The sequence below is a fragment of the Antennarius striatus genome, chromosome 13 (assembly GCF_040054535.1).
Source record: "Antennarius striatus isolate MH-2024 chromosome 13, ASM4005453v1, whole genome shotgun sequence".
Taxonomy (NCBI): domain Eukaryota; kingdom Metazoa; phylum Chordata; class Actinopteri; order Lophiiformes; family Antennariidae; genus Antennarius; species Antennarius striatus.
The window spans coordinates 19,839,132-19,857,076 of NC_090788.1; the positions used below are offsets into that span (position 1 = coordinate 19,839,132).

General features: G+C 40.9%; 1 protein-coding gene across 2 annotated transcripts in view; it reads right to left on the reverse strand.

Moving 5' to 3' along the window:
* Positions 1-17,945, reverse strand: part of jade2 (jade family PHD finger 2) — a 110,180-nt gene that overhangs the window by 69,730 nt on the left and 22,505 nt on the right. For both annotated transcript variants that reach the window (XM_068330819.1, XM_068330817.1), the window contains exon 4: positions 4,135-4,292. In XM_068330819.1, coding sequence (XP_068186920.1) covers positions 4,135-4,292 — 158 coding nt within the window. The remainder of the gene's footprint in view (positions 1-4,134; positions 4,293-17,945) is intronic.

Consider the following 17,945-nt stretch of genomic DNA (forward strand, 5'->3'; position numbering starts at 1 on the left):
ACTGAAAATCATGCAGTACGAGCCAAATATAGAAAGAGAGACACAGAGAGAGAGAGAGATGAGGAAGACAATGTTGTCAAAGCCAGACGGAGCCTGCAGCTCTTTTTCCTCTGCAACAGTTTTTTGAGATGATGTCATTATTCATAAAAAAAGAATATATAGAGGAAAAAAAACCCAATGTGTCTGCGCCTGAGGTTCATCTACAGCAAAAAATTATAAGGGGATGGTTGGAATAAAAGGAGGGAAGCAAGAGAAAAAGAGATATAGAGATGAAAACATCTTTAAACAGATAGCAGGAGGAAACTGATAAAAAAAGAACGAAATTGAGACAAAGGAAAGGAAACTACCGCAAATTAGACTTTTAGACATTCCATTCATGCTGAAGTCACTGTTGATTTTTAGCAAACAAAATCTATAAATATGAGTGAAAGCAGCATAAAGTCCACTGAGCATTCAAAGCATCATCATTTAACCTCAGACAAATGAAGACTTCATATTGATTGGTGTGAGTCAGAGACTGGGTTGTATTTTAATCATTAGATACAGACGTACAAGCGGCTGGAGGTACTTATAACATAATTCACTTCTCCTTGAGTATGGCGTGCCACAAAGGGCAGTTTCTGGACCAATACTATTTTCTTGGACACATTACATTATTCATTTCCTTTTTAACGTCATATTATGTTTTCATGGACCTGCATTTAAGGTAGACAGAAAAATACAACAAAATAATATTATATGACAAGAATATAAACGGTTTTTTTTTCTAAATATAATAATACACATGACTCCAATTTATTTATTCACTAATATTGCGTAAATGTTTGTCTTTTGTTGGTTTTCTAGCTTGGGATTCTTTCTGTGTGACCCGGTACCGGTCCAAGACCCGGGGTTTGGGGACCACCACTCTAAAGGACTGCCTTGCTAAAGTCTGAAACTGAATGTCTAAAGACTTTCTTTAAACTCAGACAAAACTGAAATCAAATTATTTCCTCAGAGCACATGACAAACAAATTCTGACCTCTTCTACGGCTTCAATAATAAAACCCATTTTTCTTTAAAAAAACACAGATGCTTTTGCTTAAAAGTATTGAATGACTCCAGAATCTCTAGATCTCAGATACCAGGACCAAGAGATGGGATCACACCATTCCCATAGTACCCTCAGACTGGCTTCCACTATGGGTCAGGGTTTAAAATGTTGCCATTCATTCCTTCTCCTCTGCTTATATGGCAATAACTGCTTTGTAATGATTTTAAGAGTCCAAAGTCGAGTAAAATAACAAACTTCTTTTCAGCCAATGATAAACAAAGTAATTTCCCTACGGGGATTATTAAAGGATTTATTTATTATTTATTCATACTTGAAAATGACAAAACTCGAAACGACCTGTAGCTGTATTTTATTTTATTATGTGTTGTTTTTATGTCCTATTATTGTTTCTGGTCATTCTCAGGGAATAATACTTCTAAATGACCTCAAATGGTGATTAGAGATTGAAATTTAATAAATAACAACTTACGAACAATTCAACTTATGAACAACCTCTCAGAACCAATCGTGTTTGTATGTTGAGGACTACCTGTACTCATTAGACCTTTTGTGGTCCTCAGACAGAAAGCTGGATGTTGAACGTGCTTCAAGTCAAACGGTTAACTTTTCAAATACAGAGGCTGCAGACCATTGAATTCATGTGCTGGTTATAGCGGTTATATTTCAGTGGACTAAGGACACCAGCTGATGCTTCAGCACAGGACTGAAAACAGCCTCTTCATCCTTTCAATCGATTCTGAATGGAAACCGACTCCAACAATAGTCACCGTGTTGAATCCGAAGATCGTTCTCCACTACTTTAAAAGATTTTCCTACGAATCAGTTCGGTGGTTGGAAATGTCATCGGATAGAGTCCGCTCTGGACCCCCCCACCCCACAAAGAAAACAAGGCCGCCGGGCCAAATGAAGGCCGAGTGCACTGAGGCGGCTTTGTGCTAAGATAGCAGTGGTAATATGTGAGACTGTATTTGTTACTCTACATAAAATAAAGGCCTCGGAGCAATTCTTTTCTGAAAACACTTAGTTTTACTTAATCAAACCTCTTTACTCAGACTTTTTAAAGCAAAACAAACATGATGAAAAGCAAGAAGACCAGAGACCTTCTAAACTGAGATCCGTTAGTTAAATGTGTCTGATTCAAGCTTAACGTAGAGACCGAAAGAAAGAAATAATCTTGGATGTATTTCCTCCTTAAGCTCATTTCTAGAACAGGACGAATAAAACAAGAAAGAGGAAGAGATACCAAAGAAAGGCAAACTAACCATTGTTCACATTCACCCTTCTTTTCCTCTATCTTCCATCCGTCGTCATCGTCACTCATTTCAGCATCACTGAATATCACTGTCCCTTTATCCCACATCAGATAATACATAAGGCCTCATTCAATCATCTGCCCTTATCCATCCTAGTGAATACTCTTCCTCCCCAATCTGCTCGTCTATCTACTCGCCTTCAGGCTCCCTTCATCTGTTAGCTGAGTGTGTGTGTGCGGTGGGACATTAACCCATTAGACCACTGAACAGATGAATGGTTCTTATTGTAACTTAGAATCAAATTATGTTAACCAAATTACTGCCGTGTTCTTGTAGATTCTGCACGTACTAATCAATAATCATTACTTTCACACATCAATGAAACTTTTAGTGTCTGTTTCATTGTCAGTTCAAGTCCCCGCAACTTTCCTTTTACCATCCCATGATGCTTTGCTGCTTACAGTAGGATACTGCATGACATTAACACATCAGAGCAGTGTTCTTACATATTTAAATCAAACTTTATTGATGCCATTAAGTCGACAAGTTTCCTCTTTTACCTCTTGGCATCATAAAGAAGCTTCATAAAGCATCTGAACTCTATTATTTATGACCCTTTGAGACTCTGGGTCTCATTCTGTCCTTATTGAACTGCACATGTTGTAACGGTTGGTGTTTTACACACATGGGGAAAACGATCCGACCTCCCGTAGGTTCCGATCCTCTACCATCAATCAAACGCTCATTTATCTTCAAATGGATGCACACAAAGATGCCATGTAATGCATTTGAACTCGCACTCCCGGTTTCTTATATCGACTCTCTGACAAAAGTGAAGAGAAATGTTCATCACAGCTGTGACAACCCCCCCCCCCCAAAAAAAAAAAACGTATTGCTGTCGGCTTTCATTCATTCCTGTTTCTGGTGAAACCTGTTTAATGGACGCAGAACATTTGATCAGATTTCACATGACAAGAGAAACTGTCTTCGTCCCATGGAAAACGTGTGTGTGTGTGTGTGTGTGTGTGTGTGTGTGTGTGTGTGTGTGTGTGTGTGTGTGTGTGTGTGTGTGTGGCCTCCCACTATGACAGAAATGTCTTACAGGCATTACCAGCCAGTCTGAGCATTTTCATTAGTTCCGACTATGCCAGCAAACCACATGAGTATGTGAAGCAGCTGCAGTAGTACTGGATCTAGGGTTGGGGGGTGGGTGGCATGGCGTGGGGGGGGGCAGGCTAACACACTCTATAAGATGCATGCCTGCATCCATCTGCCTACCAGCTTGCTCGTGTGTGTGTTTTTGTGTTTCACGTTACACACATGCAAACCTGCTCCTCAAAATAGAGGGGTTAGTGGTGGGAGGGGGGGGGGTGACAGCAGGAAGTTGGGGGTGCATCTTTCTGCATGTGCTAACGGAGATATAATGCTAACAGGTGTGCTAAAACACCATTCCCACACTTTTTTTTATTGCAACTATTTCCTGAAGCTTTCCAGAATCTGCTCCATGTGTGAAACCTTTTCCTCTCACACACATTTATCACATTTTAACAATGACTTCTGTGAATTTGATTTTAATGTAAGTCGTAATGTAACGTTAATTTTTTTTTAAAGTGTGTTAACAATATTCCGGATCATCACCAGAAATCACACGCGCGTCTGTTCCCAGACCTCTGAGCGCCCGGGAACGCTGCCAGGATGTTTAGATGGTGAAACCATGTCAGTGTGTGCGAGAGCTTTGAGAGTGGGGGGTCAAAACAGAATGGTGGGGGGCAGAGATGAGCTACAGAAATCAAATAAAATGCAAAAACAATTGTGAAATGGTCCCACCTGACCACGGGCTCCGGTATGGCTTCCAGGCTGGCCGGGACCTGGACCCCCTTCTCCCACTCTTGTCTCCACGGGTCTGACAACACGTAGAAATCGTCCGGGCCGAGCTGAGCCGAGTCCGGCAGCTTCATGGCCGTGATGAAGTCGGTACGGAATACCTGAATCGCAAAAGAGAGGGAGAAAAGACCTGTTAAATATCAGGAAGTCACTGTGGGGGGGGAAACATTTCATCAATACTGAAAATTGCATTTCATCCAACACAAAATTTCCCTGTCATCTCCATTCTAGTCAGACGTATCATATCAGTCTACATGTGTCTGATCTGAGCATCAATCAGGGGCTCAACGTGATTCTCTTTAGTATTCACCTGGACAGGAAACGTTATCGTCATTTAAATGCAGGGAGTATTGATAATATCATTATTAGCTCTTAATGAAACACAACAGCCTTACATCTAAAATAATGAGAAATAAATTAAAGTCCATATTTAGAGCTTCTCACAGATGAATATTATCTTGTTGGGGTTGGTGAATTTAATTTTCCCCAACGCATGGGCTCTTGAACTGTCCTAGAAAAATATTCTGTTCAAGTTTGTCATCGTGTTCACATGTCATCAGTCCGTGTTCACGGCAAACGAAGGCGTGATCAAAGCATGATGGATGACTCGAGAACGGAAGAGCAGGTAAACTCTGCAGATGTGTGGAGTTTGGTTTCAGACGCACAAAAATAACAGAACATTTATAGTTTTAAAGACCTGGACAGATGTTGTTTTTTTCAAATGAATCCAATGCTTATAATAATCCTAATAATGAATTCAAGCCAAAGCATCCAGGTCCAGACAGACAGCAAACAGCATCATCATCCTCTCAATCTGTGGCTCGTATTTATTTATCGGAGATAAAACATTTAAAACTGGGTTGTAACATTAAGAGACTGAATTGGCATCAGCGTCTCCCAAACCATTAATCCCTCATCAACAGGGTCCAGCGATCAGGTGGGGGTCGCCTCATTCCACTCAAAACCAACCAAACCTGTTTACTGCACACCTTATCGTTCATTTAAGCCTCATCCTCCCTGCTGTATTTTTCCTAAATCACCACCCCCCCACCCCCAGGCAGCAGCAAAACGTGTTTTTTTAACTTCTTTATTTTCGCACAAGAGACACAAACAACAAAAAAGTATTTGGAGGAAAAATAATGGTGATAAGTGAGAAATAGGAGGTGCATCGCTGGATGGGGGAGACAAAAGAACCGTTACAAGAAAGAACCGGGAGGAGAGACGTAACGAGATGAAGAACAATGGAAGGATATATATATATACAGTATATGTTAATGTGTCATACATTAAAGTTACATTAAATCTAAACTTAAGAACTGAAACTGTTTTTGTTCCCAAAGATATTTTCCTGAAATCTGAAAATTTCTCTCCAAACTTTAAGATCATAATAGTTAATTGATAACCGATCGGAAACAACGAACGATCGAATCTGGGACGAATCAGAATAAGAGAAAAACTGTTTGGCTTGACTGAAAAACAGAAAAGACAGGAGAGTTGATGGAAGCAGGAGAGGGACGTGATGGTGATGTAGGAGGATGGAACAAGACGAGAAAGAGGAGGATGATCTTTATCTAAGTGGGGAGGATGGAGGTTAAAAAGGAGAACGAGGAGATAAATCAAGAAGAACGAGAAGAAAGAGGCTGAAATTAATGTAAATGAAGAGATAAAAGACAAGGACAGACGAGTGTGTGTGTGTGTGTGTGTGTGTGTGTGTGTGTGTGTGTGTGTGTGTGTGTGTGTGTGTGTGTGTGTGTGTGTGTGTGTGTGTGTGTGCCATCTCCTGAAGTGGCAGCAAAACAGAAAAGAAGGAGGATTCATTTCACTCTGTTTTTCTTCCTCTCCTTCCGTTTTTTGCTTCCTATTCCTATTCAGTGAGTTAAGAGAGAGGGAAAAAGGGGAATAAAGGAGAGAATAAATAAGAGCAGAGAGTAGATAAGGGAAGGGAGGAACGGGGATCTCAGTGGAGCTCCATCGGTTTTACTGCTGTGTGTTTGTAGAGAAATGACTTCAGCTAATTAATGTCTAGGAAACACGATTACAAGCTCCTGCAGTTTTATGCTCTGCCTTGTTTCTCGCCCCCCCTATCTCTCTTTAGCACATCTTCTTCCCACTCTAATCCTCTTCGTCATTTTACTCCTTTAGGGCAGCTGAGAGTTATGGATGGGCAGAGAGAAGAGGAAGGATCTTCATCAAAAAATGAGAGGTCCAACATTACTGTCGCCAAAACTGATAGAAAGACATGAACACAAAACATGAAATGCAGATGAGATATTGTTTTATATTTTCTTATATTTTTTATATATTTTTTTAATATTTTTTAAATATTTTTTTTATTTAATATTTTTTGTATATTTTTTAATATCTTTTTATTCATTTTTTTCCTTCAGCGTTCAGGGTCAGAAATAACATCGGGTAAGAAAAATGGGAAAATAGTTTTGCAAGAGCTGATTAGATTTGAGTAACTTATTTTGTGCAGTCGGTGGATGTCGGCTGTATTTCATGCGAACACAAAGAAAATGCATTTTGGCTGCATTATAAAGGAGCTTCTAATGAAGAGTTATGTTTGTGAGAGACAGTTAAATTCTGGTGGGGAGGCGGGGGAGAGAGTCCAATGAGCCTCAAGCAGACATTACTACAAGCTGCAATCCTTCAAAAACCGTTGTTTCTTTTTCTTCAGTTTATCTCATCTCATCATGCTGGAAAAGATTTTCCACATTGATTAACCTCAATATCTTTTTTCTGGGGACATGTGATTGAATTTTGGGAATTTTCCACTCAGCTTACCAAATTTGATAAATCGTAATTTGCGATTGGAAACGCCAAGTGCACACACACACACACACTTCTCCATCAGACGAGAGAGAGAGAGAACGACACAGTTTGTTTGAGACGCAATAGACAAAACCCCTTTGGTGAGCGATTAATTCACGTCATCCTTATTGTCTCTTCATTCGGATGCTGTCAGACTTTTCTGTGCTCCAGTTTGTTTGTATTTTTTTTTCCCCTGCAAAACGGTGAAAGACAAATGATTTGAAAATGTTATGCTGGGGTGAAATATACAGTGTTCTCGTTTGCGTGCGTCCTCGTGTCTCTGGGACGCAAACTTTAAATGCACGTCCATTCAGTAAAAATATTCACAATTTTTCCACTTAAATTTCAAACCCTGAAATCGACATTATTTTTGGATCTCCGCTATTTTCTTGCAAGTGAGTTCTTTCTTGCATAAAAAACAATCTAAAGTTAATGAAGAAAAAGAGATATTACTGACAGATATCACTGAAATCAGAGTGGACCTCAGCTCTCCCAGTTTGGATCCAGACAGCTGTCAGAGATGTGGTCAGCAGGTCTCTACAGCTGACAGACGTGTCACGCTGCAAACAACTCACTTTGCATTTCAATCACTCAAGTTTATTGTTTTTGATCCGGTTTTTACATCACGAGGTTCCGATCAATCAGCAATGGAGGCAGAGTGATTGATGACCTGTCAGCACAACTGGACTCAGCTGCAAAGACCCGGCTCCATGGAGAACTGAAGACCAGTGTGAGAGCAGAAAACTAGACCAGCCAACACACACACACACACACACACACACACACACACACACACACACACACACACACACACACACACACACACACACACACACACAGTAAGTCAGTCAGTCAGTAGGTCAGTAGGCTATGTTGAGCAATGGGACTGCGTGAGACCGTAGACAGAGGACGGCCATTAATTATTACTGCACTGGGATTTTGTGTATTATTATCATTATTATTGTTATTATTATTGTTATTATCATCATCATTTTCATTATCATTATTATAATTATTATTATTACGATCATTATTGCATTGACAGAGGACGGCCGTTAATTATTACTGCACTGGGATGTCCTTTATTATTATTATTATTATTATTACTATTATTATTGTTATTTGTATTACTATTGTTATTATAATTATTATTACTGTATTTTATTATTATTATTATCACCATTATCATTGTTATTATGATTATTATTATCATTATTACATTGTAATATATTGTATTACTTTACATTCAGGGAGCTAACCTATTAAACAAACTAGTAAAACGTTTGTCAGACAACATGATGACTTGTTACATATAACACAGCAATGACAACAACAAACGCTCAAACACAAGCCTCACACACACGTGACGCTGTAATTAAATGTGGCAGAGGTGCTTCTTTCACCTCTAACACTGTTAGCTCTGCTGTTAATCCTCACACCACAGTGTGAAAACACTGCTCCTGCTCAAGGCTACTGCTGCTGTTACCACTGTCAATACAGTCACTGCTGCCGCCGCTCACATCACTGCTAACACTACTGGAATACACAGAGTAGTTCATAGTATTTGTGATGCACACACAAAAAAAACGCTGACACTACAGAAGAACTACACATAGACATAAATCACCGACAAAACATGAAGGGAACACACAGATTTTATGTTACATGATCAATCAGAAAAAATAAAAATGCTGACAGTGTGTATATACACACATGGCTCTATGGATATAGTGACCCAGCCTTTACACCTCATTATTACTCTGTTAATGCAGTGTTGCTGCTGATTCCTTGGGGTCCAGGAACAGAAAGAGCTCTCAAAGGTCAGGTGACACAACACAAACTGCTTTATAAGATTCTAAAACAATCAGTGTGTTTTACCTTTTAAAGCCTGAACTGTTAAATCATTTAAAAAAAAAAAAAACTTTTGGAAAATAATGTCTCAATGGAAAATTCTGGCAATTATCAAAAACATTTTTTACATAAATTTGTATGTATGAGCTTTCATTTGTATAATTTCTTCTAAATCTGGAATTTTTTTGCATTCAAAATGCAGATGCATGGAATATATCAGTGAGTTCCGGCCATCAGCGGCTGCTGGTCACCATGAGGGTCACCATGTAAGCCTCACCATCAGGTCATGTTGAAATAAAGTTATATAACAGACACCATGGCAACAGGAGTCTCATCTCTAGAATCCATCAGGAGGAGGAGTGAAAGGTAAAATCCTCCCAGTGGAGTCGATTACCTGAACAATGGTACCGCAAAATAAATAAAGTTTTATATATATATGTACATACACACACACACACACACACACACACACACACATAGAATTTATTTTAATTTTGTAGCAGAGGTGCTTATATATACTGTATATATATACTGTATATATATATATATAATAAAAATTGTAAAAATAAATAAAATAATATATTATATATATATATATAATTTATCTAAATATATATTATTATATTATACATTATTTTTACAACTTTTATTCTATATATATAAATTGTTAAATATAATATAAAATTTTAGAATTCAAGAAATTCTTTATATCACAATCTGTACCAAATACACCGCTGAAGTCCTGACAGCTCACAGCTGCTGGTTTCCCAGCATCCCAGTTTTCCCAGTCGCCAGCTCAGACTGTCAGAGCAGTGATGGAAAGATTTGTCGCGCTTAAAAGATCTGACAGGAACGGTGACACATCTGAGCCCGAAACATTCTGGAAGCTGACCAAAAACCACTGAAACCCGGCTGAAACGGGAGCGAGAGGTTTGGCCGTCCCACAACAGAACGCCTCATCTGAAGAAGACAACCGTCACTCCCTGAAGAGATGAAGACAAATGAAGACACAGCGAAGCATCGCCTCCGACAGCAAACACACACACACACACACACACACACACACACACACACACACACACACACACACACACACACACACACACACACACACACAGACACAAATAAAAACTTCAGTAGGAAAAACAAAACACAATCAATGCACAATTTGTGTGTGTGTTGTCCTTGGGAATCTCAACAATATGCTTATTTTTCTCATGTATATTAATGTAATCAACCAAACTGAATGTTTCATGCTTATTCAGTTCTTACACTTAATTTAATTCTTATCTGCAAATGTGCACAGCAGATAGAGCAAAGGAAATAAAAGGGAAAGGAAAGGAAATAAAAGGGAAGGGAAGGACAGGAAAGGACATCCTCATTACCTGCTCTCAGGACCTCATAGCAGATGTTAACTCTGCCATGAGTTAGGAGGCTAATTTTAGCTACATCACTTCCTCTCATCATACCTGTTTCCTTGAAGGAATTGTTCATTTTTAGGTTAATATGCTGCATTAATTCACTGCCAGAAGGAAAAAAGGTTGGAATGTTGAAGACGGGCCATAAAGGAGCCTCGTTTAGCCTTCAGCTCTTAATGGAGAATATCATCAAACAACATGATGATCTTATTTATGATCATCTATAGATGCTGTTAACCAAATGAGAACACTATTACATTTTGAGGAAATAAATGATTATGTGAGTTTGCTTGATTGGAAGATAAAGATTTGAAGTAAAGCTGAAAACTATTGGCTTCATTAGCCGTTAGCTCCCTGTGCTAAAGAACGGGCGTTGGGTCACGTCTTCGCTGTCAGATAAGTTCACTGAGCAGCTTGTGGGGGGGGGGGTGAACCACAGGAACATTTCAGAACCTTCATCTCTTCTGTCGGCCCCTCGCCGGGGGAGTGAGCCACCGCCGGCGACAGTAACTATAGTAACAGCATGAGAAGGCACGCTCCATTATGCGCCATGCCCCATTCAGTTTGTCATGTGCTAATTACTAGTCTGTCTGTCCCAAATACATTTTGTGTCATCTCCTGGCGCCGTCAGAGCCCCCGCAGTGTGTGATCAGTGTGATCAGCTCCTCAGGACGGCCTCAAACGGGCCTCCATCTACATGTGACCCTACCATTAACTGGCAAATTGTCCAGGGTGTACCCCGCTTCTCACCCGCAACCAGCTGGGATTGGCTCCGGCCAATCCCAGCTGGATGAGGATTACGAGTGTCTGAATGATGAATGAATGGAATGAATGGAAAGTGTAGGATGGTGTGGGAGATGGTAAGAGTTCATGTCAGAATAAATCCGACTGGATCTCAGATTGGATGTTACCCAGGGAAATACCTAGAATAACTGATCAAACATTCAATAAGATTTATATAAAACATGAACAAACAATAAATAACTAAGTCATGTTGCACTTGCAGCCTCTTTATTCCTGAAAAGCCAAAAGTATGATATTTGAAACTCTCTTTTAGGATTTTGAGACTTCTTCATCATAAAGTTGATTATATATTCACATGCATTTGCATTTTCCATTCTGTATTTAGCCATAATTACACAAATTAAAGCTCATACATACAAAATGTGTTTGTTTTTTTTGTGACAAATTTGTTAGAAGGTTCAATTAGATCGCATTTTATAAAAAATATGATTTTTCTGATGGTTAAGGCTTTAAAGGGTTAAAACACATTAAAGTAAAACTCTTTGACAACCCAGATGTGATGTATTTTTTTTTCTCACATCTAAGCATCTGAGGTGTAATTCTAACACAATAAACAGAATGCTCTGCAGAAGCGGCCCCCATGCGGGGCAAAGAGCACGGACCCAAAAAACCCCTTTCAGCCCCAACTGAAGCAACAGTCGAGTCAGCGTCATTGTGCAGACGCATCTCCGACTGAATCGCTCCCATCAGCTGCCTTCACACACTTACTTGACACTTTTTTTTTTAAAGAACACAAAGGATTTGATGGGGATGTGAAAAGGGTTTCCTCTCAGCCTCTCTCTCCTGTCTCACATCTGAGACGCTACATCCGCCGCTATTAGCTAAAAACTTACTGTCGAAGCTCTGAAAAGCCACTCAGCCTACAATTTATGCTCCTCATTAGTGTAAGACGAGACAGCGAACAAGTCCTTTAGAGATTACTCTGAACGCCTCGCTCCTTCATCAGAAGCCTCTGGCCTGAATGATGCGTGGAGCGCCGCTGCTCCCCCTTCAACGCCAAGGGCAGGCTGATTGCCAACGCCTCGCTCAAAGGTCACGCAATTAAGCTTTGTTCCCTCTTCAATAAGGATGTGACTGACTGTTCTCCTCATCTGAACAGATGTGATTCTTGGCCTACAGTGAGCTTAAAGCTGCCCTCCATTCATCTCCACGCTCACGCTCACGCACACACACACACACACACACACACTAAAGGAACGGGTCCAAGACAGAAGCATCTCCATCAAGAAACCACGATGTTCCTCTATGCAGACGATCACCAACTGAGATGACGGCATCAGGAAGTGCACTGCGTTCCGTGAGTCTCGGACTTCCGTGAGACACAAAAGTGCTTTAAACAGTCTGTCAGATTGCGGGAAAAGGTAATACAGATAGATGGTGGTTTAATATCAGTATGGGGAGGGTTCATAAACGTTTAAATTTCATGTAAATAATAAGATAAATAGTTTGTCGCTCTATCGCGGAATTCGTTATTCGCGTGTGGGTCCTGGAACGCATTCACCGCAAAAAACGGTTAATGCGTTATGGAATAAATGCAGTTATTTAATAAGTCTTCCAAATGTATATTTTCTACCATTGAATGCCAAAACCATTTAAAGAATGGTTTTTACATGTCATTTTCATTATTACAAATAAACACTCCATCCATCTGCTCCTCAGCTGGCCCTCCTGTCGCATTTTAGAACCCTGCGTGGCCCTCCTGTCAAAAAGATTTCCCACGCTGTTGTAGAGGATTTATCCTGTAACTGATTGGATAACAAGAACAAGAGACGCTGGCAGGTGGAGAGAACAACGTCCACAGTCGAAGGCATTACGAGAAGCAATTGTGAAAAAAATCACATGTGAAGGACAGAAACAGAGATAGAGGTGTATATACGTGTGTCTACACATTTACAAATATTCTTGTATTAGCATTCTGAAACATCTCGGAATCTGACTGATCCGTTATTCTCACAAATTATACTGTATACTTGTACTACAGTAATAACCCACTACACACAGACACACACGCACTGATGCAGATCTCACTTTTCCCGTGGTGTTCTCAGGCAGAGGAAGTTTGGGTGAGATGTGACCTAGTTCTGTGGATCTGTGGCTGAAAACAAACCAACCCGCTCCATGATTAATGACGCTCCTCGTCTGCAGCTCCAGCCGCTTGTCGTGCTTTTAAGTAGCACAATTTACTGATATGGAAAAACCAAGTTGATTAAATGGAAGCAGCTCAGCAGAACACCATAACAGACTCAGACGGAGACATATCTCCTCATGGAGGTCCAGGAACATGACATCCCTCACGTTAGGGATGTTTGCTAATATATTTTTTTACTGAACTCAACCAATCTGGATCTGCATAAAAGACTAAATAAATATTTCGACCATATGAGCGCTATTTGAATGTCCCTCTTAACAGCCACTCCAACGCTAAGAGGTCTTCAGTCAATTCATGGAACAAGTGATCCCTAATATCAATCAGTCTTTTCCACTTCTGCATAAGATAAAACCATCATAAAAATGACTTTTCATAACAACCATGGACTTTTAGAGCTGAATATGTAAAAAATGAGGTGAAAAGAAAGCAGGAGACACACAACGTCTGACCATTTCCTGCAAAGCAGGAACAGGAAGCGTTCTTACAATTGCTCTATATAGACGGAAGTTCATTCAGAGAATCACATACAGTATAATAGATCAAAGTTAAAGAACATTTGACCATTTAAAATAACTAAAATCATTATAATCTGTTCCAGTCTCGTAAAAAAAAAAGTCTCAAATGATCTAAATTATAAAAAAACATATTTTTATCAGCCAATAGACTCGAATGAATATTTTAATTATAAAGGTAACTTATTCAATTATTCATGCAGACTTAACTTGAGTATGTGTGTGTGTACATACAGAACTTTAACATATATATATATTTATATATTTATATTTATATGTGTGTGTGTGGGTATTAATTTTATATAAATTGGACTTTTTCTGTGGTCAGCAGGTGAAACTCAGTTAAAAGTTCTGCGTCTGTGGCCTCTGCTCTCACTTTGTCCATTAGAAGTCTGTAACATGGTGACGAGTGCTGAATTATAACAAAGAAACCTTCAGCCTTGTCCTGTTCCCCATCAACGGTCACAAATTAAAGGGGTGCATAAACTTCAGAACACAGAATCTTATCATCGGTCCTGATGATGTCAAAACTGTCCAATCAAAAGCCTGCAAACCTTCACGTTTCCTGTCTTTTTTGCATTTTCTTAGACAAACTAATTTCAACTTCCTGGTTTATGTCCTCTCCACTCCTACAGGTGTAATTCACCGCCTACCAGAGATGCACACTATTTTTCTGCACAAAGTTTGCTGGTTCTGATCATTACCATCCTGATTGTTCTCACAACATCCACCCCCACCCCCCCCAATCTTTATTTCTCATGCTATATTTGTTTCTCATCTTCGTTTCTCAATCTGTAAGTTTCCTTTCCAGCCTCTCATGTTTTGCCAAGAAGTCATCTCACGTGACTGGAAATGGAAATACGGACAATTTTACCCTCGAAAAGAAGACAACAAACACACACACACACTCACACACACACACACACACACACACACACACACACACACACACACACACACACACACACACACAGACACTGGTAACGGCTCGATGGAAAGACACTCATGAAGAAGACAAATGATTCATGCAAACACAAACAAACGTTCATGAGAGCATAAATATTCACTTCCCTTCCCAGACAAAACACACACACACACACACACACCATCTGATTACTGGTTGTGTTTTCCCAGGAGGTTCACTGGCCAACACTGTTTATGTGTCAACAACCAACAGCACCCAGAGAGACCGACGAACGACAATTTAAAAGCATCGACTGGAGGCCAGACATTCAAGACGCTCGTGAGACGCGTTTGTTCGATTCCGCTGAGGTGAAAGTTAAAACTTCTATTTTCTGTGAAACGTCTGTTGATTCCATCGTCATCTGCTCCTCCATCTCTGCTCTCATCGCTCCAACTCCTCACTAGAGTCCCCTCAGTTCCTCCTCTTCATCATTCCATCATCCTCACCCATCACTTGTGTCTCATTTTATCAACCTGTCACTGTTTCCACATTCACACGTCTCACATTTCATTTCTCACCCCTCAGCTTTCACCATCAATTGTTGTGTTTTGGAGGATTTTTGAGAATCTTGCAAGAAATCTAGCAGCTACAGGTGTGTGTGTGTGTGTGTGTGTGTGTGTGTGTGTGTGTGTGTGTGTGTGTGTGTGTGTGTGTGTGTACATGTATATGTGTGTATGTGTGCATCTGTGTGCCACAGACTCTCACAGCTGTTTCTACCAGATGCTAATGAGCTGCTGCAGCTGTCTTCTAGTACACACACACCCACACACACACACACACACACACACACTCACACCCACACCCCCACACACACACACACATAACCAGTCCATTAACAGGTGTCTGCTGTCAGAGGTCTAAACCAGTGACTGTTGAAGGACTGCTGGTCGGTGGTTAACTTGACTTCATCCAATCAGCTTCATCCTAACGTGAGAACACGACTGCTCGTGAGGCCGTAATGAGGGCAGCCGTCCTCGACGTGTTCCCGTCAGTCGGCTGCTGTTTCGTTACACGCCTCCACGTGTTTTCAGCTCAGGACGCCTCTGATGACTGAAACCCACCGTCCGTTTCCACGGTGACGACCGTCTACGCCCCCCGTGCATCAGTCAGGCTGTAGGGTGAACACACGTCTGTCCGAACTCATGTGGTTTGTCATGAAGTACATGATGGAAATTATTATGTGACATCAATAATTTAGGGGTCACTGAGGGCCACATCAGCATAAAGCTGTCCTCAAAGGGCCAGATGTAACTAATAAATGTAACTAAATGTAACTCAGTGTAATGTAACATAAATGTAACTACTCATTAATAACTGAATTCATTATTTATTCATGTTACAAACATTACAGTTGTAAAGAAAAAACATGTTTGTTTGTTTCTCTGTTCCAACATAAATCCTTTTAACCTGTCAGGTTATTAAACCCACAGAACTCCATCAATCAAGGATCAGAGTTAAAATAGGCTGAATTACTGCATTGTGGGAAATGTAGTTTTTGGTCAGATAACTTTTTGTCATATTATGTATTTTTAGACACTTTTTATGCTCTCACGGGCCACATTTGGCCCCTGGGCCTTGATTTTGATAATGTGACTGTATTAAAGCACATAGCCTGGTTTGTTTTGATGTGTTAACATCTTGATACTGACGGATCGTCTACGTGTTTAAAGAAGGGAAAGCGTCCCGCTGAGATCAGCGCTGTTACTTTCTGTACTGATCTGCTGCTGCTTCCCGTCATGAGACGATGAGGAACACAGAAGAAACACGACGACACACATCAGAACACTTCCTGTACGCGCCCACGTGGAAACACAGACCACAAGCCTCAGTAAAGAGTGTGTGTGTGTGTGTCCATGTTTTAGTTACAACGGAGTGTGTCAAGCAACCTCTGACTAATGTGTGTCATCTGCCTGCGTTTGAAGTATCTCTCCATCCCCTGGGGGACAGCGGGGGGTTTTCTCTACTGTCGTGGAGTCCCCCCCCCACCACCACCACCACGCTGACTCAGTTCCACCGATGCTGCTTTCAATGGGTGCACCCAACAAGACCTCCTCCTGCTCCTCTGTTAGGGGTCTCCACAGTGTGTCACCCTCTTCCATGTCAGCCTATCTCCTTCCTCCTCCTCTCTAACACCAACCGTCCTCACGTCTTCCTCACCACATCATCCACCTTCTCCTTGGTCTCCATCCTCATCACCCTTTCAGCATCTCTCCTCTGGTGGTGTCCAAACCATCAGAGTCTGCTCTCTCTAACTTTGTCTCCAGAACATCTCACCTTGGCTGATCCTCATTTCTGATCCAACCTGGTCACCCCTAGAGAACCTCAACATCTTCATTCCCTCCACCTCCAGCTCCACTTCCTGTCTTCTGTTCAGCACAACTGTCTCTAATCCGTCTGTCACGGCTGTCACCACCACGGTCCTCTAAACTTTGCACCTCAGAGCTTCTTAAAACGGTCAGAAAGAGGTAAAACAGCTCAGACAGGAATCACCGGCATCTCGATCAGTTCTGAAGAACCCTGGTGATGGAGCTGAAGAACAATCTTTATTTGCAGTTTTCTAAAGGAGAATGGATTAAAAGCAGGTAGAACACATAGAATGTTCTACATGATAATCTCAGATATCCATCAGAATCTGCAGGATCAATAATTCTCTTAATAACAACAAAGAAATTCTATAAAACTTCACTTTTACATGTGCAATAAGGAGTTTGGAGGGGGGGAACGACCTCGTCCCCTTTCTCTTTGTTCAACCTTTCCCCCATCATTCGCCGCTGCCGACAGAAAAGACGAGACACGACGACTAAATATGATGTTCTCCAGGAGAGCGCCGTGCCCCCGGAGCGAGGCAGGGAGGAGGAGGAGGAGGCACGAAAGGGAACGTGGGCCCCGGCCCGGCAGCAAAAGGTCCGGGTCGGAGCGACGGTAGTAATTACTGGCAGACTGATTGCTGACAGGAGCTCCCAGCAGCCTGTGGTTTAGCCGGATGGAGCTGGGGGAGGACGCTTCAAAATGTACAGGAATGACAGATGCTCTGCTGATGACTTCAGGGTGGTTCTGAGCGCGGATGCCACTTTTTTTTCTCCTTTAGTGATTAAAAAAAACAAAAAAAAACACGTTTCTCCTCTAAATTTAAATATTTTTTACAGTCAGGGTGAGAGAAATCTGTTGGCTGGTGAACGATCGCGTTTCCTGTTTTTTTTGGTTTGAAGTGTTTTACCAGACAAACACCATCAGTAATTTTTCCT